Here is a 23,785-nt window from a genome sequence, read left to right as displayed (position 1 = left end):
TGGAGTCCCTGGGAGCTGCAGAGGGCCTACACTGTTAAAAAAACTACTTATGTGTCTTGCACAAGTCCAGTTCCCCTCAAACCACTCCCTGCCCAGGATCATTCCTGCTGCTCCTTGCTCTTTGCACACAGCAAGTCACACCATGAGGTGTTGCACTGTCACAGCTGATAGAGGAAAGCAGGCTGATCAGCTCAGTGAAAACACTCTATTTAGCAATGGCCTAATTTGCACCAATCTCAATGTACCTGTGTTACAGTGATGTCTTAAAGGAGTCCCTACACATCTAGCCACAAATCCTTTTCATTCCCTGCATGGTCCTGAAGTGCAACTCCATTTGAGGTGACAACAGGGATGGGAATTAGCTTACCCAATGCCAGACCCCTTCAGCGCAGATGTCTCTGGCTAATCCAGTTGTCTGGACTTCCCTTTCTAGTCAATGGAAAGAAATAAGTTGTCCCCCTGAGAGGGCTGGAGATGCCTCTCCTGGTGACCAGCTAATGCTCCAGAAAGGTTCCCATAGTTCCTGGGTCACATTTCCCAGCACCACAAGGGAACACAGCTCCACAGGGCATCTCAGGCAGCAGTGGCCTCTGTATGTGTCTATAAGGGCCGGAAAATAAAGTTCTTGTCATAGCCTTAAATGTATTCAAAAAATAGCTCTATGCAACAACTGATGAAAAATCTTCATTTTCAGAACTTTAAACATTCTAATGACTATTTTCTTTCTTTTTGATTGGCAGCACCATATGCATGCGCTGCAGAAATTACCCTATGTGAGTTTACATGTGTATACCTATGTCTATGTTATTCTTCATGATACACTTCCCGGCAACACTCTGAATGGAGAAACCTTGTTCTGAGAAACTACTGCATTCAAATTGACATGTCTCCTCTCTCTTCTTCTGCCTCTCTGTCCTCTCTTCCTCTGCCTAGTCTGTCTTTACAGAGGGCTCAGGGCCCCTCTGCCCTCCAGGGAAGTCTCCTGGGGGATCCTGCCAAGCACATCCTCTGTTAGCTGCAATCACCTTGGGCTGTGATTTGGCTTCTTGTCTTACGTCTCCACCATCCCACAATCTTTGCAGCCATAGCTGCCCTCAACCTTTACATCCCCATCCAGGTCTGCTTGTGACTGACAGAGTCCAGCCGGTGTTGGCTCATAGATCGCCTGTGCCAAGAAATTGTTCTCAGCACTCTCCAGGAATCTCCTGGGCTGCTTGTGCCCAGGCCCACTGCCCTCCCAGCAGATTTCAAGGGGGTGAAACCACCCTGTGAGAACCAGGATGTGTGACCGTGAGGCTTCCCCCAGCTGCCTGCACAAGGTTTCAGCTACGTCCCTTCCCTCCTCAGGCAGCCGTTAGCAAACACAGGATGTCACCCAGGCTGCTGTGTCCTCTTATCCTTCCTACAAGGTCTCCACTGGCTCATCACCTGCTCCAAGGCAAAGGTCTCTGCACTCCAGCCACCCCTTTGCACAGAGCACACCTGCACCTCCTCGACACCCCAGCAGCCATGTCCATCCCCCTGGAGAGCTAAACTACTGCTGGGCACCAAGTGACCATAATGCTCCTGAGGTATGGTGACCACCAACCCCATACTCAAGAGATGACGGCTCTCTGGTTCCAGGGTTATTTCTTTGTGTGGAAATTGCAGATCCAACCCTGCACTCCCGGGCTTGGCTCACATGGGGAGGCAGGCTTGGGGGGTGCAGCCGTTGCACTCTAAGCACATGCGGCTGCTCCATGGATTCCCCTTGGAAACAAGCATATGGGATAGAGCCACGGCATGGGTGGTCCTTGAGGCAGGCAGTTGCCTGATGAATGCTTTTGCTGCGACCCCTGAGAATACCAGAAGAGGACAATTTGTGCAACTGCTCTTTGAGCAGCCTGTTCATCTGCTCTGTCAATCCTGCCCTTTGCAGATGGCAGGGTATGTGATATGTCCAGGCTATTCCCCGCTCTCCAGACCAATTCCAAACATCACTGCCTGGAAAGTGAGTGCCCTGATCACTTTGGATTTCCACTGGGGAACCACATAACCCAGTCAAGACTTCTAATGCCTTAACGGTGTGAGCCTGGGTGGCTGTGGTGCAGGCGTGGGTGTACATAGACCAGAGCAGGTATCTACAGTGGTCAGGACATATCTGTGCCGCTGGCTCTCTGCTAACGGTCCAATGCAGTCAATTTGCCACTCCTCGCTAGGCTTCTGTCCTCTGCAGATATATCCCTTACTGGTCCACAACCGCTATGGAGCTAAGCAGGTGCAACGGGGGGCAATGCTGCCAGGACCCTGCTTGTGCCACTGGCAGCTCCCCCTCCATGCATGCTGCTGGTGGGGCAGTGGGTGTCGGGGATCCCCCTTGTGCTCTCCCGGGACCGTGGGGCAGAGCCCCCATCCTACTGAGCTCCTCTCTAGTAAAATAAACTGCCTCTGCCCCATCATCCCACAACCTTAACAGCCACTCTAAGAACCCTTCACAGGGCGGCTGCCTGCAGCACCCCTGCACATCCTGCAGCTCTGAGGCTTTAAAATCGCCGGTAGTTGTGGTCCCTTGTAGATTGGCTGCATTCGGTCTGGTAAGTGGCTGCTCCACCACCAGCTGGGCAGCTGTGTCCACCTCCTGCTCTGTGTCTGACTCCGAGCTGGGGGCCTCGTCAGGGTCGCAGACATTCCCATCCCAAGTTTCTGGATCCCAATGCACTTTTCACACCAGTGGCCGCACCACCAGAGGACGGACATCTTGTTGACCCCCCTGTCACCACCCACAATTTGCAATGTGGGTGGCCAAAACAGCATGTTGGTGCTACAGCTTGTCAGCTCCATCTGTGGTTGCAGTTGCAACCTCCTGGGTAGGTTGGCAAGACTCCTTAGCGGCTTTGAGATCGCTTCCCAGCTGCCCATTTCCCTGGTGCTGCATCAGTAACGCCTTGTCCAGGGTGCGGAGAGCAGTCAGGAGGATCCACCCCAGATCCCTTGTCGCCTTTCACACTGCCAGCCCTGCTTTTTCCAGCTGGAGCTTGGAAACCAGTTCCAGGAGCCGCTCTGGGGATACTCCCAGCTCACTCTCTAGCTCCGGCCATGCAGTGGGGCGACTCACCCCGCCAGCCTGCGAGCCATGGGTAACCACCAACCCGTAGTGGCCACCCAGGAACGTGGCTCCCCACCTCCCTCTTGTCCTTTCACACCCAAAGAGGCATCTCCACACTGGTCTCCTGCCGACTACACCAAATGTGACCTCAAGGCAGGCAAGAGAGGGTTGGATACCAGCAGAGAGGGACACTCAAGGTTCAGAAGGGGTTAAACAGGATAGATTTAATAAAGGACTTACACCACAGACTGAAGGAGGAGCCCCGGGAACCGTGAGGAGGGGTTGCTGATGGGAGGCTGCTGGAGGCATGGGTCGGATGCATGGGTCGGACGCCCAGGCAGGGCTCGACTCATTGTATCCTAAGGGCCCTTTAAATCTACTAGAACCATTTCCCTATCTCAGCTGTGTGAACCTTGAGAAACTACTGTCCGGGAAGCAGCTGGACGTTGCTGACAAAAGGGAATATGCCTGCCTGGCCCTGATGGGAATTTGGTCAGTGTGTAGTTTCACATGCTGGGCCTGCTGCCACGTACTCTGCCAGCCCCTGACTCCTCACCAGGTCTTCCACAGGTGTTCTCACTACAGTGGGGAATGGCCAGTGCTGGAAATGGCTGGTACAAGGGGTTGGGTGTGGGAGGAGTTTCCTGGGACAGCTTCTCCTCTCTGTTCATGCAACAACAAGCTGGGCTGGGTCTTTGGTCTGACAGACCCTGCTTGAGGCCCCCCACAAGATGAGGATGGTCTACAGGCCCAGTAGATGGTCTCAGGATCTCCTCTGCATGCTCCCTGCCAGCCCTGCAGAGCACCAGGAGAGGGCTCGTCCTGCCAGGGCTCACGGCAGGATGTCCAATCCTCCAGCTGGGCATGGAGCCTTGTCTGGATGTGACTTTTGGGGTAAGGACCAGGCTCTCTGTGCCACCCCTCACTCTTTGCACAGAGCGAGTCACACTTTGTGGTGTTGAGCTCTCTCAACCGATGAGGAAAGCAGGGGACCAGCTTCAAGGAAATGCTCTAGTTTTGGATGGCCAACATACCTGTGTTACTGTGGTGTTTTAAAGGAGTCCCGAAAACATCTTGCCACACTCCCTTTTCCTTCCCTGCATGGTCAGTGAAGTGTGACTTCATTGTAGGGGATAACAGGGAGGAAACTGATCTCACCCCATGCCAGATCCTGTCAGTCTCTGTCTAATCCAGTTGTCCAGACTTCCCTTTCTAGTCTATGCAGGGAAATAAGTTGAGATGTTTTGAGATACATTTCCTAATCGCAAGGTAAGGCTCCAATCTTTTCCAACAACTTTGCAAAGTTTTTACCATTGCCAAATATTTTTTTCCTTTTTATGACTTGGTAGTACCATGTTCATGCACTAGAGTCATTAGTCCGTCTATGTGAGTCTCCATACCTATATACACATTCTTCATCAAAATACATTTGCTGCCAATATTCTGAACAGAGAAAGTCTGTTCTGAGGAACTGCTTTATTTAAATCGACAAGTTTCAGATCTCTTCTTCTGCCTCTCTGTCCTTTCTTCTTCCTCTGCCTCTTCTCTCTTTACAGGGAACGGTTCCCTGAATCACAGCCCTTGGGGTGGACGAGACCTCTGGATTTCATCTAGTCCCAACCCCCCGGTCAGTGCAGAGGGAACTAGATGGGGTTGCTCAGGGGCTCCCTCCAGTTATGCATTTTCCACAAAGGTGCTGAGAGTGCGCTCCATCCCATGGTCCAGGCCATTAAAAAGATGTTAAACAGTCCTGCCCCACATGTTGATGCCACAAGGAACTGACTGCCCCTTGGAACTTGTACCACTGAGCACAGCGTTTCAGCCTGATGGTCCAGCCAATCAACCATCTGCCTTATTGTCTATTGATCCAGAGCAGATCTCAACAATTTGCCTATAAGGAGACTACGAGGGACTGTGTCAAAGGCCTTGCTAAAGTGAAGGTTCACAAAATCCCCTGCTTTCCCCTCGTGCACAAAGCCATTAGTCCTACGATAGGAGGCAATCAGGTTGGTCAGGCATGGTTTCCATTTCCTCTTGGTCAACCCATGCTGCCTCTTCCAACCCTTCTCCTTCATATGCTTGGAGATGGCTTTCAGGAGGATTTGCTCCATCACCTTGCCAGGGTTGGAGATGAAGCTGACCACTTTATTGTTCCCCAGATCCTCCCTATTGCCCTTCTGGAAAATGGATGTGGTCTGCCTTTTCCTAGTCATCAGGAACCTCCCTGGTTACCCTGACATTTAAAAGATGATGAAGAGCAGTGTTGCAATGACTCCAGCCACTTCTCGCTGCACCCTGGGGTGCTTCCCGTCTGGTCCCATGGACTTGTGTGTGCCCACTGGACAAAAGTCCTCCCCAGCTGCATCGTCCTCTGCCATGGGTGAGGCTTTGCTAACATAGATGCTGCCAAAGGTCTCGGGGGCCTGGCAGTAGACAATACCAGTAAAAGAAGAGGTAAAAGAGGCAATGAGCACTTCATCCTTTCCCCGTCTTTGTCACTAGGTCCTCTGCTCCACTGAGCAGGGAGACCACATTTTCCTTGGATGGCTGTCAACATCCTTCTCATTCTCCCCTCACCACGGAGGGGTCCAGGCAATGGATTTTTATGTGGTTAAAGGTGGATGCAAAGAATTTCCAGGGTGATGTAGATAAGTCTGAGGCAGAGCCTCCCAGGCTGCCCTTACAGTCAATGGGGAGGAGGAGGTGTTCACCTGCCTTCTTTCAGATGGTCACATAAAACACAAATGACTCCTGTCCCAGAAACATTAGCTCTGTGCTTGAAATGGGGCCTGAGGTCACAGGCTTTTAGGATAACTCAGGCTGAAGGGGCCACAGGAGGCCTGTAGTGCAACCTGCTGCTCACAGCAGGGTCAGAGAGAGGGTCAGAAACCAAAAGATGCTCCTGCCAAAGGACTTCTGGGGTGATATGGCAGGAGAAGACAGTAGAGGGTTGATGGGGTGGTAGAAGTCTCCTGGACAAAAGGGTTTCCTTTTTCCCTTTCTCCAGAGAATTAAATCTTGAGCTCTCCAGAGGGAAGGAGCTGGGACACTAGCTTTGCCACTAACATGGAGGCGGAGAAGCTCCTGAGGCCCTTACAGACAGAGACTGGTCCAAAGGCCACCACCCCCATGGCACCAGACCCCCAGGCATGCCTGCCTTGCTGCTGGGCACCCTCCAGCCCCAGGCAGGAGGTCTGCGGGGAACAGCGTGGGGTCTGCAGCCTGCAGCCCTGGCCACCCTGCAGGTGTGGTGGGACCCCACTCCTCTGGATGAGACTGGGCTCTGCTGCATTTCCCCAGTGTGAAGACTGTGTTCCCTCCAGCTGGGAATACAGCCTGGCAGGGAGGGTCAACACAGGAAACACAATCTCTGTTCCGGGATGTGAAGAGAGAGTGGAGGGCAGAGGGGGATCTGCTCATGCCCCAGGCAGTGATTCCCTCCCTGCAGCCAGTACAGCCCTGCTGATGCCCTGTAACCTGTGAGCCCAGGAGATGGGACTCCCATCTGCCCTGGCTCTAAAGATTTCTCAGCCCTCAAGACCCAGGATGCAAAGCACCGCTCTGGGGACACCTCAGCAGTCGAAGGGGCTGAATGCCTGACATGTTCCTGAGAACTTTTCTGCAGTCTTCTGCACTGGTTTGAGGCCTGTTGCCCATGGAGCAGAGACTCCTTTTGAGGATGAACTCACTCCCTGTGTGACTCTGAGGACAGAGTTGACCAGGCAGTACAAATGCCAGCAAGGCCTCAACCCCACAGCAGTGTCCCCTGCCCAGGACTCTACCTTCCAGCCCCTTCCTCCTGGAGGATTTGGGTTGGGAGGGACTGCTGGAGATCTCCAGGATCACAGTCTTCTCTGAGCTGGGCTAACTTTACAGTTGGATCAGGTTGGTGAGTGCTTTCTCCAGGAGAGTTTTTAAAAATCCCTGGGGCCTTGCTCCAGTGCTGCTCAACTACCATGGTTATTTCTTTATTTTTTTTCCTTAATCTCATCTGAAATTTTCCTTACTGAATCTTCTCCTTGCTGTCTCTTCTCCTTTCCTCCCCTTGGCCCCCAGCCAGACCATCCCATCTGCTTTGACCAAGGACAATCGCAGCCTCACCTCCAAGCACAGCCTTGCTGGGATCTCCAGGCCCTGTGCAGGTGGGCCGTGGTGGCCAGCTCCAAGCAGAGCTATGTGCTGCAGGTCCCTACATGGTCTCAGAGGAGAGTGTAGGGAGACATAACATGACCCAGGGCAGAGCCTGTGGGCTGACACCAGGGCAGAGCTGAGATCAGCAGGGGTGAGAACAGCAGACCTCCAGCAGCTCCTCTCCCTGCCTGTGCAGGGAGTGACACACCCAGCAGTGCGCCTGAGAGAGGACAGTGACGCAGGACGGAGGGCACCGTGAGCTGCGTTACTGGGCTCCAACCACCTGTGCTGGGTCTGGGAGTCCTGGCAGCCTGTGCCGCTGGCTGCAGCCCTCGAGAAATCCCCGACTCTGCTAGCAGCAGTGGTTCCCCTCCAGGACTGTCGGGAGCTTCTGGAGTGTCGTGGCTCCTGTCTCCCTCCTGTCCCTGTGCTGGCCCAGCCCTGCTGCCCTCCGTGTGACCCCATGGCCCCACTGTGCAGGCACCGCACAGGACAGGGTGCGTTCAGGGTGGGGAGATGTCCCCCCAGCATGGTTCCCATGACAGCCCTCAGTGCCCACTCCCCCAAGGCCCTCCTGCCCAGCAGCCTCCCACCAGTCCCCAGCCCCTGCCCAGCCCTGATCCTGTCCCCCAGGGTTAGCAGAAGGCCATGCTCCAGGGTCTGCTGGGGTCTGGGCCCAGGGAGAGAGGCCAAGCGGGGTGGTCATTCCCCCCACCCAGGTGCTGAGCCCAGCAGGCAGACGGAGCTGCTCACATTCAAAGATCAGCCCTCACCAGGACCATGGGGAATGGCCAGTGCTGGAGATGGCTGGTACCAGGGGCGGGTGTGTGAGGAGTTTCCTGGGACAGCTTCTCCTCCCTGTTCATGCAACAAGCAGCTGGGCTGGATCTTTGCCCTGAAGCACTCTGCTTGAGGTCTCCCATGGGAGGAGGATGGTCTACAGGCCGAGTAGACGGCCTCGGGATCTCCTCTGCATGCTCCCTGCCAGCCCTGCAGAGGATCCAGGAGAGGGCTCATCCTCCCAGGGGGTCACAGCTGGACGCACGGTCCTCCAGCTGGGCATGGACCCCTTTCTGGATGTGACTTTTGGGGTGAGGACCAGCATGCAGGGTGAGGGAGATTGTCTCAAGGTCATGTGCTGGGGACCTGGCATGAGGGACAGCAGCAAACTGAAATGGCTTCTGGGTCCTGCTTCCTTCAATGCAGGCTCCCACAAAGGGTTCCAGACTTTTTTTTTTTTTTTTTTTGGTGCCACCCATCAGGAGGGACGATGGCACTCTGAGCTGGGAGGGTGGGGAGCATTAATCCTTCTTCAGGCACTGCCCAGGCCATGGGGAGGGTCAGGACAGCGAGGACTTCTGGCTCTACACCGTAAGCTCGCTTTAGTGTACTCACACTCTGAAAGTTTACTTTTTTAATGTACGTCAGCATTTTTCTCTCCAAGACACTTTCAAGCCCAGTTCCACTTCCTTCTAATTTCTCCCAGTCACTCCTCTGATCTTGCTGGCCATTCCCACACCCCCTCCCCTGCTCTGCAGGGCACCAAGCTGCTGGCACTGCTCTGCAGAATGAGCAGGCTGTGAGGCCACAGGGCCATGACGTGACTCTGCACTGGCCGTGCTGGTCAGGGTGGGAGCAGACCCAGCCAAATGAGGATCACAGCCTCTAATCCCTGCAGGGGGACTGCAGATGTGGCAGGTGCTTGCAACGACTATGGAGCATTTCCAAGGGCGCTAGTTGTGTCCAGGTGTGCTTCTAGATCCTACCCATGGTATTTCACAGAGAGTGACATGAAACGCTCTCCAGGCTCCCTTCCCCGTGCCAGCTGGGTTCCCACTGCCTCTCCTTTGCCTGTGGAAACCTTGTGCTGGCACTTCATCTTTGACTCCACCTTGGAGCATCTTTCTTTCTATGAGGCTCCTCTCACTGCCCACCCATAGAACATGCTGTCCCAGGAGATCTGAGCTCTCCTGGCACCTCCTTCTTCCCCGCCAGAAGGACAGGCATCAGACACTGTGCTTTAACATGTGGCACAGCTCTGGGTATGTGAATCTGTGACCATTCATCCCCTCCACTGTCACTGGACACTGATGGGAGAGTCCTAAATCCAGCCGTGGTCTCTAAGAGATCATTACATGATCATGAGCTTTTTGCTCCTGAACCCATGGAGAACCCCATCAGCATCAGCCCCTTTGGTCATGATTTCCTTGGGCCTATTCTTGACAGCAGCTTTGGAGGAAGCCCAGCCTTCAAGCTCTGCACCAGAAAGAACCTACTTGATTTCAGAGATACTGTGAGGGAGTCAGCTCTGACCCAGTGTTGGACACAATATCATGTGGGCACCAGGGGAGACAGAGCAGTCTCAGTGAAGGTGGAATGAATCCAAGCATTTTCACAGCAACATGATAACAAATACTACTAATCATAGTAACAATAGTGAACAAACAATGCTCAGTCCTGGTATTGGATACCGTGGGAGTCATTGGTGGAGAGCAATGGCAATGTTACCACTGCTGAAAAATGTCCATGAAATCACTTTCCTCAGGGCATCTTGGAGCTCCTTGTTCCTCATGCTGTAGATGAGGGGGTTCACTGCTGGAGGCACCACCGCGTACAGAACAGCCACCACCAGATCCACAGCTGGGGAGGAGAGGGAGGGGGGCTTCAGGTAGGCAAACATGCCTGTGCTGACAAACAGGGAGACCACGGCCAGGTGCGGGAGGCACATGGAAAAGGCTTTGTGCTGGCCCTGCTCAGAGGGGATCCTCAGCACAGCAGTGAAGATCTGCACATAGGACACCACAATGAAAATGAAACACCCAAAGAGTAAACAGCCACTAACCACAAGAAGCCGAACTTCCCTGAGGTAGGCGTCTGAGCAGGAGAGCTTGAGGATCTGGGGGATTTCACAGAAAAACTGGTCCACTGTGTTGCCTTGGCAGAACGATATTGAAAATGTGGTAGCACTGTGTAGGGCAGCATACAGAAAACCACTGGCCCAGGCAGCTGCTGCCATTTTGACACAAGCTCTGCTGCCCATGAGGGTCTCGTAGTGCAGGGGTCTGCAGATGGCAACAAAGCGGTCGTAGGCCATGACTGTAAGGAGAGAATACTCAGCTGCGAACAAGAAGACAACCAGAAAGACCTGGGCAGCACATCCCGAGTAGGAAATGGCCCTGGTGTCCCTCAGGGAATTGGCCATGGATTTGGGGACAGTGGTGGAGATGGAGCCAAGGTCGAGGAGGGAGAGGTTGAGGAGGAAGAAGTACATGGGGGTGTGGAGGTGGTGGTCACAGGCTATGGCTGTGATGATGAGGCCATTGCCCAGGAGGGCAGCCAGGTAGATGCCCAGGAAGAGCGAGAAGTGCAAGAGCTGCAGCTCCCGCTTGTCTGCAAATGGCAGGAGGAGGAACTCGTTGAGGGAGCTGCTGTTAGAGGTTTTGCTATCTCCAGGCATGGGGGACTGTGCAAAGGAGAAAAGACATGGAGCAGTTAGGAGAGAATCTTCAAGCAAAAAAGCCCCCAGTTGTTGCAGTTCCCATACAACCCCCCACATTGCCTCTCTCTTTACTGAGAGGATCTTTGTGCAGCTCCCTTGCTTGAGCTCCACTTTGCACTGGCTGAGTGTGCTGCTGTGAGGAGCAGGGGCCTCTGCCCATGATCTCCAGAGGAGTCAGTCCTGCTGTACAGCAGTGCGCAGAGGGGAATGGGGGTGACGAGCTCTGACACTCACAGTTTCTGTCAGGTGAAAACTACTCATCGTGTAGAAGGGCTTTTCACCGTCTTCTCCTCCCATTCTAAAGAATGATGTTTGAGGAAGAGAGTTTCTGGGATTTTATATTTTATTTTAGATGGTATTGTCACCCCTGGGGAGTGTTCCTCAAAGGTGGAAATCCTTGGCATTTCTACTGTGAGTCCTGAGAAAAACGGATTCACTGTCCCTTGTTGCAGCATGAGGACAGATAGTCTGTCTGTTAGTCTTGTTCCCAGCTGTCCTGTGCTCACACCTCGTGGAGCTGGTGGACGATCACACTCATATGTTGCCCTGAAAGGAAACCAGCCCCTGCTGAGAGCAGAGGAGTCCAGTTTCAAAGTGCAGATCTCCAACCTTCTCACCCTTTCTCCAGGCACCAGAGGGAGGTCTCCACACTCCCCTTCTAGCCAAGGACACACAGGGCTCTTCTCAGATGCCCATATACAGCCTCCCACCACCATCTCCATACTCTCAGCATCTCTGCACCTTCTTCATTTGTCTCTCAGCTATTACAGATATGCTATGAGACAGCAGTGCCTTTCTGGAGCTCTCAGCCTGGCAGGACACCCTGGGGAAACAGTCAAAGGCCCATCAGGACTGAAGATGGTTTCTCCTTAAGGGAGGATCAGCTCATTTCCAAACACAACAGACTGCATTTCCTGGGGCTGCACAGCTTAGAAGGGGGCTGCAGACCCCTCACTTCCATGCACTCGCAGCGGTGGTGTCTGAACTGCAGCTGAAAACCCATCCACCCCGGACAGCCTGGGAGAACAACAGGAGCAGCATGGATAGAAGAAACAAGGAGCAACACCATGATCCTGCTGCCAAGGGAGGCAAGGAGAGAGACAGAGGGACACTTGGGAAAGCCTTCACCTTACCCTGCGGGGCATGCCACCTGGCAGATGGTGACATTGCAAGGCAGTCACTCTCAGCCCCTTTGTCGGGCAGCACTAAACGGGCCCGTGGCAGGAGAGATGCCCCTCTCCTGTGCTGGAGGTCTGGCTGCAGAGGAGGCAGCTCATGGCCTGGACTCCACAGCTGTCAGGGCAGAGGCTCTGCTGGGTGGGAGCAGAGACGTGGGGGGCTTGCTCAGTGCAGTGTGTTTGCATTGGAGGGACTGACCATGACTTGCCCAAATCCATTCTCCCATGATGCTTCTGTTAGCAGTTCCCTCTCCTTCCTTGCCTGTCTCTGCTGCCTGGAACAGTCCCTGCTGGCACCTTTCTCTGTCCCAACATCTTTTCCCAGGCAGTGCTCACAGACTGCATCACACCTTTTGTGTGCTCAGATCTGCCCGACAGAAACCTCCCGGGACAGTGCACTGTCCAGAGGCACCTCTGTGCCTGCAGGTCGTAAGGAGCAGGTGACATAAACCCCAGGGAGACCACACAGCTGATGCTGATGCTGTCTGTAGGTGGAGGTGGGGTTGAAGGGGTTTGCTGAGCTTTCTCACAGACCTCCTGATCTCTGAGAGGGAAGGTTTGTGAGTCCCAGTTCCTTGCCAAAACAGAAAACTCTGCCAAAATTAGGGAGAAAACAGAAAGCACAGAGACCAGAAGGAAAGCGCCTTCCCTTGGAAGTAGCCCTCTCTTCCTCTTGAAAAGACCCCCTTGGACGTGTCCTGTGCATGAGCTAGAGCTGTAAGCAGCCCTGACCCATGCAGCACCCTCTTGATGGGAGAATGAACCTGCCTGGGTGGGGGTCAATCGCCTCACGCAGAGCCTCTCCCCACAGTGCCGTGGGGAGCTCCCCAGGCAGGTTGAGTGTGGACCCTTGCAGGCGGCAGAGTCACTGCCCTGGGCACACAGCACCCTGGGGCACAGGGATGCTGCTCTGACTCACTGCCCTAAACAGACCAGGGTGCCCACCCCAGCAGCACACCACTGCAGTATCTCTGGAAGAGGGCAGCAGGATGCCCTGTCCCTGTGACAGTGTGGCAGGGAATCCTGCTTGAAGCATCTCCTCCTCCTGCTATGCCCTGGATAATCCAGGAGAGAGAACAACAAAAATGCTCTCAGCCATAGTTTCTGCTGGGTTCAGAAGACCTTGCCAGGAACCTCGGTAGCATTGCCCTGCAGCCAGAGACTTACTGTGTCAAGGGCTGTGAAGATTTCTCCCACAAGGAGCCCTCCTCTGTCCTCCCATTCCATACTGCCTTGCACTTCTCGCTGCCTTCTCTCATCTCATGTCAGCAGCAGCAGGTAGTGCCCGCAGCCCTGCTGCTCTTGGCAGAGGAGCTGCTCCTGCACACAGCTGTGTCTGGGCAGTGCTGCCAGGTTGCCATGAGCTCCCTCCATCCCAGGAGCCTGGCCCCACTCAGGAGCAGAGGCCCAGCTGAAGGCATGAATTTCTCTGTCCCTCGTGCTCCCTCCTCCTGGGAAATGCTCACTGAAGTAGACTAAAATAATCAGCTATTGTCCTTTCCTAAAGAGTGGAGAGAGACTGATTCCAACATTGCAATTTCTTTCATCAGAGGATGGCTATCTATGAAAGGTGAAGACGTCCCATTCTGGAAGCCCCTATTCCTATCTCTTAACTAGGCAGGACACCTACAGAGGCCCAAGAAGGGAGACAAAGGGAGGCAGCTCTGAAGGGCAGAATTTCTCAGGGATTTGTCAAACAGAAACATGCTGATGATGTGCAGAGAGAAATGGCAAGGTGTGTACAGGGGGCAGAATAACCCCATGCTAAAATAATCACTGATGGTCCCTCTCTAAACAGCGGAGAGACACCCATTCCAACATTGCATTTTGTCTCATCAGAGGATGTTCATGTGTGAAAGGTGGAAAAGTCCCACTCTGGAAGAGCCTCTTCCCATCTTATCCCACCACTGCCCTGAGGCCAAATCCATCCCGTCTGCATCCAAGCGTGCTGCATAAATGGGAGAGGCACATCACACCAAGGTCTCTGCTCTAGTCTCTGCACTCTCAAACCCTTCTTGCTCTCCTCCTCATGAACCTCTTGAACCTCATGAACCACCCCCAGATGACATGAACAGGGACTGGCCTGATGATGTCCACAGGGTGCCTGGATCAGAGGCTGCCCTGGCCCAGGGACTTCTTCAGTGGCACCTTGTCCTGCCGGGACATAGATTCACTTCTGTCACAGGCCCCATGGTGCTGTGAATCAGCTCAGGCAGCAAACTCCTCTCCTGCCATTTCAGCACAGCCCAGCTCTGTTTCTCCCTGGCCTTGGGCACTGCAGGGTTTGCTCTCTTAGTGGGAACCTCCTTTCACCATTCCATTGCCGCCTGTTATCTGTGCCAGCATGGCTCTGCTCTGAAGTGGGGCCATTGCACACACACCGTCTTTGGCTCTTGGTAACAGGTGTCACCATGACCAGTCTGCTCTCTGTGCCACAGCTGAGGCTCTGCAGCCCAAATACATGCAAATGCATGCAGCCTGGGGTACACACAGGAACAGCTGGAGATGCACAAGCTGTCAGAGGTCTGAAACATCGTAGGAATGACTGAGATGTGGTGGGATCCCTCACAGGACTGGAGGGCAATGCTTATAGGGTAAAATCTCTTCAGGAGAGACTGTCAGGGAAGATGAGCAGGGGGGATGCCCTTTATGTGAAGGGGCAGCTCGGGTGTGTGGGACTCTTCCCACATGGGATGCATGGGATGGACAAGGGTTTGGGAGAAACTGATCAGGGGTGGGATAGTCAGTGTGAGCCTGGCCTACCGTGACCATGAAAATGTGGAGTCCCAGATCCTGAGGAGACTGAGGAAGGACAGTAGCAGAGTACAGACCCTGGACTTCAGAGGAGCAGACTTCCTGGGCTGTTCAGGGCACTGGTGGGGGATGCCATGGGAGGCAGCTCTCAAGGGCCCAGGAGCTCAGCAGAGCCAGCAGGCCTTTAAGGACAGACCTGCCAAGCACAAGGATGGGCCATCCTGATACTCGCTAAAACTAGCAGACACCTCAGAGGACCAACTTGGCTAAGCAGGGACCTCGCACCTGAGCTCCAGGGTACTAGGGCAGCATGCAGCATGGGGAAGAAGGGAGAGGCAAAGGAGGAATTTAGAAATATTGTCCAGCCTCATAGGCTTGGTGTTAGGGAAGAAAAAATCTCCCCTACCATTGACACTTGCAGGAGATGTCAAGGGCATGAAGATGAGCTGCTACTGCTCCAGTAAGAATCAAAGAATAAAAAGGGAAATGTGGCTAAATGGGACAGGGAATCCTCTAGCAGCAGATGCAGATAGGTGTGAGGAACTCAACCCCTGGTTAGCTTCCATTTCCACAAGCAAGGTCTCCTGGGCTGTTGTGCCTTGAGTCAGGACTCCAGAGGAGAAAAACAGCCAATGGTGGATGAGGTTAGTAAGGGATTCCTTGTGAGAACTCAAACTACACAAGTCAGAGGGGTTGGATGGGCTGCATGTGAGGATGCTGTGAGAGCTGACTGCTGTCACTGCAAGGCCACTCGCTACCATCTTTGACAGGTTGTGGAGATGGGGCAAAGTCCCAATGACTGGAGAAAAGCAATTGTTACCATCTTCCAAATTGTTATCCATCTTCAAGAAAGGCCACAAGGGCAACCTGGGGAGCTGCAGGCAGTTCAGCCTCACATTGGTGAGGAGTGAGTCCTCTTGGATCACAGTTCTGGGCACATGAAGGAGAAGAAGGTGCCTGGGAACACTTAGCATGGATTTGCCCAGGGTAGATTGTGCCTTGCCAACCTGTTTGCCTGCTATGAATAAAAAACTCTATTTGTGCATGGAGAAGAGTCAATGTCTTTTACCCAGACTTTATCAAGGTGTCTGACACTGTCTCCCTCAATATTCTTGCGTGCATGTTAGAACGTTACAGTCTAGAAGAGTAAACAACCGGATGGGTAAAAAGCTGCTTGGATGGTCAGGCTCAGAGGGCAGTGGTGAATGGGTAGTACTCTTCCTGGAGGTCAGGGAGAAGTGGAGCACTACAGGGTCTCTCCAGGAACTTGTCCTGTTTATCATCTGTATTAGTGACATGGAACAGGCAAAACTCATCATGCTTGTGGATGACCCCAAAGTGGGGGAGGGAGGGACCAGTCATATGCTCGAGGGCTGCCATTCAGAGGGAGCTAGACAGGCAGGAGGAATGGGCTGTCAGGAACCTCACGGAATTCAACAAGGACACATGCCAGATGTTGTACCTCGGATAAACCAACACCCCACAGTGATACAGGCTGGGGCCTGAGTGCCTGGGGAGTGGTTCTGTGGAAAAGGACCCGAGGGTCCTGGGGGACAGGAGGCAAGACATGAGCCAGCAGCATTCCCTGGCAGCAAAGAAGGCCAGAAGCATCGTGGGCTGTCTGGCCAGGAGCACAGCCAGGAGGCTGAGGAAAATGATGATCGCTTTCTAGTCAGTATTCATTAGACCATGTCTAGAATACTGCATCCAGGTTTGGGTTCCCACAAAAAGAGGCTGATAACTGGGAGCGAGTTTGACCGAGGACCCTCACGGTAGTCAGGGAGCTGGAGCACTTGCTCTGTGAGGAAATGGGGCCTGTTCAATTGCAGAAGAGATGGCTTTGGGGGGATCTCATAGCAGCTTTCCAATGGCTATGGGAAGGTCATCCAGAAGATGGAGCAGGGCTCTTCACCAGGGTGCACAGTGGGAGGACAAGAGACAATGGGCATAAGTTGAAAGAAGAGATGTTTGTGCAGGAGATAAGGAAAAGCTTTTCCATTACGAGGATGGTCAAGCATTGGAAGTGATTGCCCAGAGAGGCTGTGCAGTCCTCTCCCTTGGAGGTTTCCAAGACCTGACCAGATGAAGCCCAGAGCCACCTGGTCTGATCCCAGAGCTGACCCTGCTCTTAGCAAGGAGATTGGACTAGAGGCCTCCTGAGGTCCCCTCCACCTCAGTCTCCAAGACAGCCTTGATCAGTCCTTTACTTTGCTTTCAAATTTCTTGGGTTTTTTTCTTTCTCCCCTTTTAAGTTTTTCTCCTTTACCATCCTGATCCCTTCCCCTACAATCGGCCCCACCCCTGCTTACCCTTAACTCATTGGTGCTGTTTTGGTTTCTTTCTTTTTTGTTTGTTTGTTTGCTTGTTTGTTTGTTGTTTTGACACAGGAGGAGCTACAGTCCAGAAGGATCTTGAGGAACTTGGGTGATTCGGACAACAGGTACCTCATGAAGATTTACAAGAGAAGTCTCAGTCAAGTCCTGTGCCTAGGCAGCAATAATCCCATCCATGAGGAGAGGTTGAGGGACCTGGGCTTCTTTAGCTTGCTGAAGTGCAGGCAAAGGGCAGTAGAGTAGCTGCCTGTGACTGCTTGAAGGGTGGTTTCAGAGATGATGGAGCTTTTCTTGGTGGTGGGAAACAGTATGAGAAGGAGAAAGAACCACAAAGAGCAGCCTGTAGGGTTTAGATGTGACTTTAGGAAAAGAAAATGTCACTTGTAGGGTAGAGCTGTGGTGCTACAGGACACCCAGAGGGAGTCTGTGATCAGCCCCTGGCTTTGTGTTTCAAGGCAAAGCAAGTGAGGACAGGAAGACATCAGGAGAGGTCAGGAGATCTCGGGGTGAGAGCAAGGTGGGGAAGCAGGTTGGGCATCTACAGTCTGCAAGGAAACATGCACAGGCATGGGAAAGCACAGGACAGTATGCGGTGGAGATGGCCAGAGGCACTACCAGGATTGAAAGCTTCTAATAGAACTAGGTCTTTGTCCTCTTGCCTATGGCTGTTGTCTCTGCCACCAAGGCCTACGAGAAGACGCCATTCCTTAAAGCGCTGTGGCCTGGCTGCCTCCTTGTCCCTTGGGAGCTCAGGAGGGGATGTATCATGGTCCTGCACTCGGCATTGTGCACCCCCACCTGCACATTGCCCCCAGGAAGAGCCCTGAGCAATGCATGATGGAAAGCATCACCCTACCCAGGGGCTGGCTGCCAGTGCCTGGCTGCTCTGCTTGATAGCACACATCCAGGTAGACTTGGCATCACAGCCACCTGCACATTGCCTTTGCCTGCCTGCAATCAGGGCCTCCAACTTTCTGCTCTAATCAGCCCCCAGGGAGACTTTGTTGGTAATGGCCCTCAGTGGGACCCATTAACCCTCCAAGAAACTTGGGATTTGTTTCTGACTTTAACTTCTTGAGAGGTTTCTTCAGTCTTTTCTCAGCATCTGCGTTTCATGGGCTCAGCACCAAATGCACCCAGGGGCTCATTAAAGTGCAAAAGCCCCTAAGGAGCCATGGCTCTTTCCATAATTTCCTTCAGTTCTTCAAGTCCTGTGTGGCTAATTGGGAAGCTTTCAGGAGAGTATTGAAATTAGGCAGATTTCAAAGAGCACCTGAAAACAAAAGATGTCTGCTTCTGAAGCTTTCTTTATTCTCCAGTTTTCAGAATAAGCGATACCCATATTCCCCACCTAATATGGATCCAGAGCATCTCTTATTGAAGTGTGGGCGTGTAGGAAAAGCAGTATTTTTGATAGGACACACATATGGACAGCCTTCCTCCCTAACTCCCCAGCCCTGCCACTTCCCTCATCAGCCACTGGGGACTTAGAGCACTCTGGTTAAAATCTAACCTTTTTCCTCTCAAGGCTGTAGCTGAATGTTACAGCTCATGTGCACCAATTCCCACCTGCTTTCCTTAGAGAACTAGCTGCAAACAGACACAGAAGGATTTGTCTTAATTGCAATGAAACCAAAATAAAGTTTGAAACACTTTAAAAAAAGATAAAAGACGCTCCTCAGCCCTATGCCAAGTCCAAGCTGCCTCCAGTGAGCTCCACTGCCCACAAGACATAACCTTCCTTGAAATGTTTTCAACAGATAGATGGGAAAGGATAGACAAGAAGCAGAACAAAGGAGGTGGCTAAAGAGACAATGAGACTGCTGAAAGCTGAGGCAAGCTTCAGACTCCCAGAAGCTCAGAGCAGCAACTGGAGAGTTGAGAGGTATCTGAATGATCAAGAGCAAGGGGAGGAGGAAAACTGGGAAACTATGGAAAGTGCATACACCCAGATCATCTGATGCAAAGCTGACTTTAGAAATGATCAATTTAATCAGGGCATGTGGAAATATGTGAAAGATTAGTGAGATTAAATCCACAGCATAGCAGGCAGAGCAGTGGTAAGGCAAGTTAAGAGGCAGATCAATATTTCTTTTCCCAAGATAAAGACCCTTCCTGAAGAATTCCACTCTTTCATCATAGCACAACATTGACAGTAAAATTAATCATTTGAGCTGATGGAAGTGTGTTATTATTTTTGGAATGTTGAGAACAGTTCTTCACCTTTTTCAGGCTGAGCTCAGGTGTCCAACCATAAGCACCCAGTAGCATTCGAATGGCCCCAGTGTCTCTGAGGGACCTGCCTGGGCCTGGCAGATCTCGCAGGGGACCTGCAGGAGACCGGAGCCCCTGGGAGCTGTAGATGGAGGCTGGTCAGAGGACACCAGGGCACCTGCAATGGCACCACATGTCCATGACCCTGTGATCCCAGCCCAACCCTGAAAATCACTTTGACTTTCAAAAAAAAAAAAAAGGAAAAAAGAAAAAGAATCTCCCCAAAAGACCAGTGTATCAAAAAAGAACCAAACAAAAACGGGCAATAACAACACAAAGAAGTTTAAAAAGTTTAAAAGTGTAGCAAAACTTTTTTTTCCCACTTTTCATAATCTGTTTAATTTATTTCTTTCTGGCTATGTTCATGCACTGCAGTAATTACCCTATTTGAGTTTACATGTTTATATATATGTATATGTTATTCTTCATGATATGCTTCCTGGCAACACTCTGAATGGAGAAACTTTGTTCTGAGAAACTACTGCATTCAAATTGACATGTCTCCTCTCTCTTCTTCTGCCTCTCTGTCCTCTCTTCCTCTGCCTAGTCTGTCTTTACAGAGGCCTCATGGCCCCTCTGCCTTCCGGGGAAGTCTCCTGTTGGATCCTGCCAAGCAGATCCTGAATGAGCTGAAACTGGCTCTCCTGCAGCCCTGGGCTCTGCTTTGGCTTCTTGTCTAACTTCCCTACTATCTCATGATCATTGCAGTCATGGCTGCCCTCAGCCTTTACATCCCCATCTCGTTCTGTTTTGCTTTTGACTGACAGAGTCCAGCTGGTGTTGGCTCATTGATTGCCTGTGCCAAGAATTTTTTCCAACACTCTAGGAATCTCCTGGGCTGCTTGTGCCCAGGCCCACTGCCCTTCCAACAGATTTCAAGGGGGTGAAACTACCCTGTGAGAGCCAGGATCTGGGACCATGAGGCTTCCCCCAGCCGCCTACACAAAGTTTCAGCTACTTCCCTTCCCTCCTCAGGCAGCCGTTAGCAAACACTCCCAGCATGTCACCCAGACTGCTGTGTCCTCTTGTCCTTACTACAAGGTCTCAAGTGGCTCATCACCTGCTCCAAGGCAAAGCCCTGTGCACTCCAGCCACCCCTTTGCACAGAGCACACCTGCACCTCCTCGCCACCCCAGCCTGCCTTCCTCAGGAGCCCAGTTTCATCCTGCCATGTGAGCTGTCCCACCACATGTGTGTGTAATTCCCTGGAGATAGGGGAGAGGGAGGTGCCACTAAAGGGACATGGATGGGATGTTGAATGTGGGGCCCAGAAAAGAGGATGACTCAGAAGAGGGACAGGGGAGAACAAGACAGAAGTGACACCTCTGCAGTGTTGATGGTGAGATCACCTCTTGTACAGGAACCTCATGGGCTGGGTTGTGGTAGGAGCCATTTTGAGGACAAGAAGAGAATCACACCACCACTCATCCCATCAGAGATGATATACAGGCAGGAGGATGGGGAGAGGCAGGCAAAGGGGACATGGCTGCAGTGTTGACTGTGAGGTCACTTCCACTGCAGCTGCCTGATTGGCCCTCAGCAGATGTGCTGGCCAGCACGCTTTGTGATGTCACCCAGTGCCTCAGAGAGCCCTGCCAGCATCAATCACAGCCCTGGGGAGGGGAGGGGGTGATGCAGGTGGCAGGGGCCCATCTGGGTGCTGATTGTGAAGGCACCTCTGTTGCAGCCACCCCACTAGTCTGCAGCCGGCCGGCAGGCAGGCACGGCTCATGGCCACCCTGCTCAGGACTAGCCCTCTGGAGTGGACCTGCTGCCAAGCAGTGCACAGCTCCTCACCTAGATCTCCTCCAAGCCCAGCATGCTGCCCCTGTGGCCCAGAGAAACCATGGACGTTACCTGGAGGCTTGCTTTGGCAGCTCAACCTTCCCAAAGTAGCGCATGGTGTATTGTTACTAGCCAGAGGGGCATTTTATAGTGTGCTACCAAGAAGGAGTCATCCTGCAGGCTCCAATATACAGTTTGATGATGGGTGGGTGAACTGAACTGTGCAAGGCCTCCTGGCACAGCCCTGCACTACCCTAGAAGGAACTGACCCTCACTTGCTTTTATCCACACCTCACGGCCAAGAGGGCACCTTCCTCCAAATTAGCCTCAGATCCACACTTGGGATGTCATCTCACAGGGGGTTCACTTGCAAAGAAGAGTCCATGAGTGACTTAATACCAATGCTATGCCCAAGCTGATCAGGCAGGAGCTTCAGAACCTGCAGGCCTCAACCAGCTCAGTGACACACTGCAAAACGTGCTCAGCTGAGTTGGACATCTGATCTGTCAGGTCAGAAATGACTCCCTTAGAGCAGAGAGGAGCACGTGGAAAGGTGAGGACCATAATTCTGAGGGGGCTTGCAAGTTATCTGCACAAAACAACTTCAGCTTTGCAAGCTGATTCTCAGCTATGACCCCTGAAGTATTTCCTGCTGACTTGCAGGAAGTGCTTGAGCATCACAACTCACTTTAGTCACTGTGTATTTGGAAGAAGTGATTTTAAAGGCCAGTTCTTTTCTGGAGAAATACTTTGTCTTTGGAAGTTTCCTTATTTTGCCCATTTGAAAAGCTAATAATTGTAGCACTGCCACTTGAAAGGGTGTCTCTGAGTGCTCCACTGTGGCAAGACCATTTTCTGGTTAACTCTGTGTGAAAAAAGTCCCATGTGATCTAAACTGCTCTCTGAGGCCTCCCGCTGGATGTCAGCCCCTGGATGTCCCATGTCAGAGCCCAGGGCAGTGCGCAGGGTGCAGGGTGTAACAGAGAGCCCCAAAGCAGAAAGGCCTTCAGCAGGAAGAGCTCAGGACCTTTCCCTACCCATTATATTTCCCTGGAGTAGAGGGGTGTTAACTGGAAGGCTAATTAAGGGCTAATTGGGGTATACTACTGCATTATAAGCAAGGAGTTTCTAGGGTCCTGCCACATGAGAAGAAAAGAGTGTCTGCACCAATTATGTATAGGGGCGGTATCCATTCCCCCCACACACACACACCTTAGCCTTTGCTAATAGGAGAGAGAGGCAAGTGCTCTGCCTCTAGCCTAAAAAACCACTTGTGGTTGGACAGATCCCAGCAGTGTTAACTTCAAGAATCTCCAGCAAGGAACCCTTTCTGAAAGATGACCTCTTGTACTCCAAACACTCTAAGCTCCATATGTCTATGTATTTCATAGTCTATGTGGGATATCTGGCTGCAGATCCTGGCAAGAGCGAAGGAAAATCCAGGCCTGAACCTCAGTGCACAGAAGGCAGCAGGCTGCCAGCATCCCTGGCTCTCGCCACCAGGGCAGCCTGGGCCCTGCGAGCCAAGTCACCTCCTCACCTCCAAGGGCTCCCCAGCTCCCCAGCCTGGCAGCACTCCCCACACACAGCACTGCTCTCTCCAGGCACCTCCTCCCACACAGAGCAGCACCAAGACACAGGGGCCACCACTCGTTCCCACCACAGGGCACCCCACCACTGTGACACACCACACCACCTGCCCCTCACCTCATAGAGGCTTGCCAGCCAACAAATGCCTCTGCATCAGAGACACACAGGGGACAGGACTCGGCATGGCAGCAGCCAGGAGACCCACAAGGGCCCCAAAACACACAAAGGCCAAGTCTATATCCCTTCACTTCCCTTCCTCCAAGGCCTTGAGACAGGGAATTCCTCTGGACATCCATCTCCTGCTAGAGCCTTTGCAGCCATTTGATAAGCATCACACAGGCAAGCGTGGGACTCAGGATGGGACAGCCCATAGAAGAGGGGTCTGCCCTGGGGTGCTCCACAAGAATCCTGGGAACATCACAGCTGGAATCACCACACTGTGCGGTTGCTGTAGCCTAGTGGCACACCCTGCAACGACCCCATGATTGCTGAACAAACCTGGTCAGCAAAGGGGAAGTGACACCACAGACTCACACCACAGGCATCTAGGTACTGTGGAATTCTCCACTGAAGGACCTGTGGATGTGCATACTGTTACCGACTGAGTACGGCTGTCTGTTGAATACGCGTACTATTGTCGACTGAGCACTGGGTTGTCTCTTGGTATGCCTGTTGGTATTGACTGGGGCCATACAGCTGTTGTGTAACCATGGTCTGGCACTGTTTGACTGGATAATGAACTAAGCCCAGGAAGGCTAAGAGAGTAAGCCACACACCTCTGTGGGGACTCGCACTCACCATCAGCTGGCCTGCAGACCCAACAACCCACCCATCAGTGGGGACGACACTGAGGCCAACTGCCAGGGAGGACATGAATCATCCCAGTGCAGCTGGAGTGTGGTGAGAACAATCTGGGGAAAACTGTTACCGGAGGGGTGACTCCATAAGGACAAGGAAAAAGCAGGAATGGTCACTACACTGTGCATCCGTGGCTTAACAGTAGGGCTTGGATATACTTTTAGGTGTGTTAATACTTACAGTTTGTAGATTGTTTGGTGCTGCCCAATGTTTGTTATATGTGTAGGACCACTTATCTCTAATGAACTCCTATACTTGACAAACAATTTCTCTCAAGCTCAGTGTGCCTGGCCTATGA

At 52.6% G+C, this 23,785-nt stretch overlaps 1 protein-coding gene across 1 annotated transcript in view; it reads right to left on the bottom strand.

Annotated features, from left to right (window-relative positions):
* LOC135326937 (olfactory receptor 14A16-like) overlaps positions 1-23,785 on the bottom strand; it is a 39,950-nt gene that overhangs the window by 11,795 nt on the left and 4,370 nt on the right. Inside the window, exon 3 of the mRNA XM_064504579.1 lies at positions 9,738-10,679. Within this exon, the coding sequence (XP_064360649.1) occupies positions 9,738-10,679 (942 nt within the window). The remainder of the gene's footprint in view (positions 1-9,737; positions 10,680-23,785) is intronic.

Source organism: Dromaius novaehollandiae, unplaced genomic scaffold (genome assembly GCF_036370855.1).
Source record: "Dromaius novaehollandiae isolate bDroNov1 unplaced genomic scaffold, bDroNov1.hap1 HAP1_SCAFFOLD_41, whole genome shotgun sequence".
Lineage (NCBI taxonomy): Eukaryota > Metazoa > Chordata > Aves > Casuariiformes > Dromaiidae > Dromaius > Dromaius novaehollandiae.
Note: the sequence above shows the minus strand (reverse complement) of the source record. Positions and strands in the feature narration are given on the sequence as shown.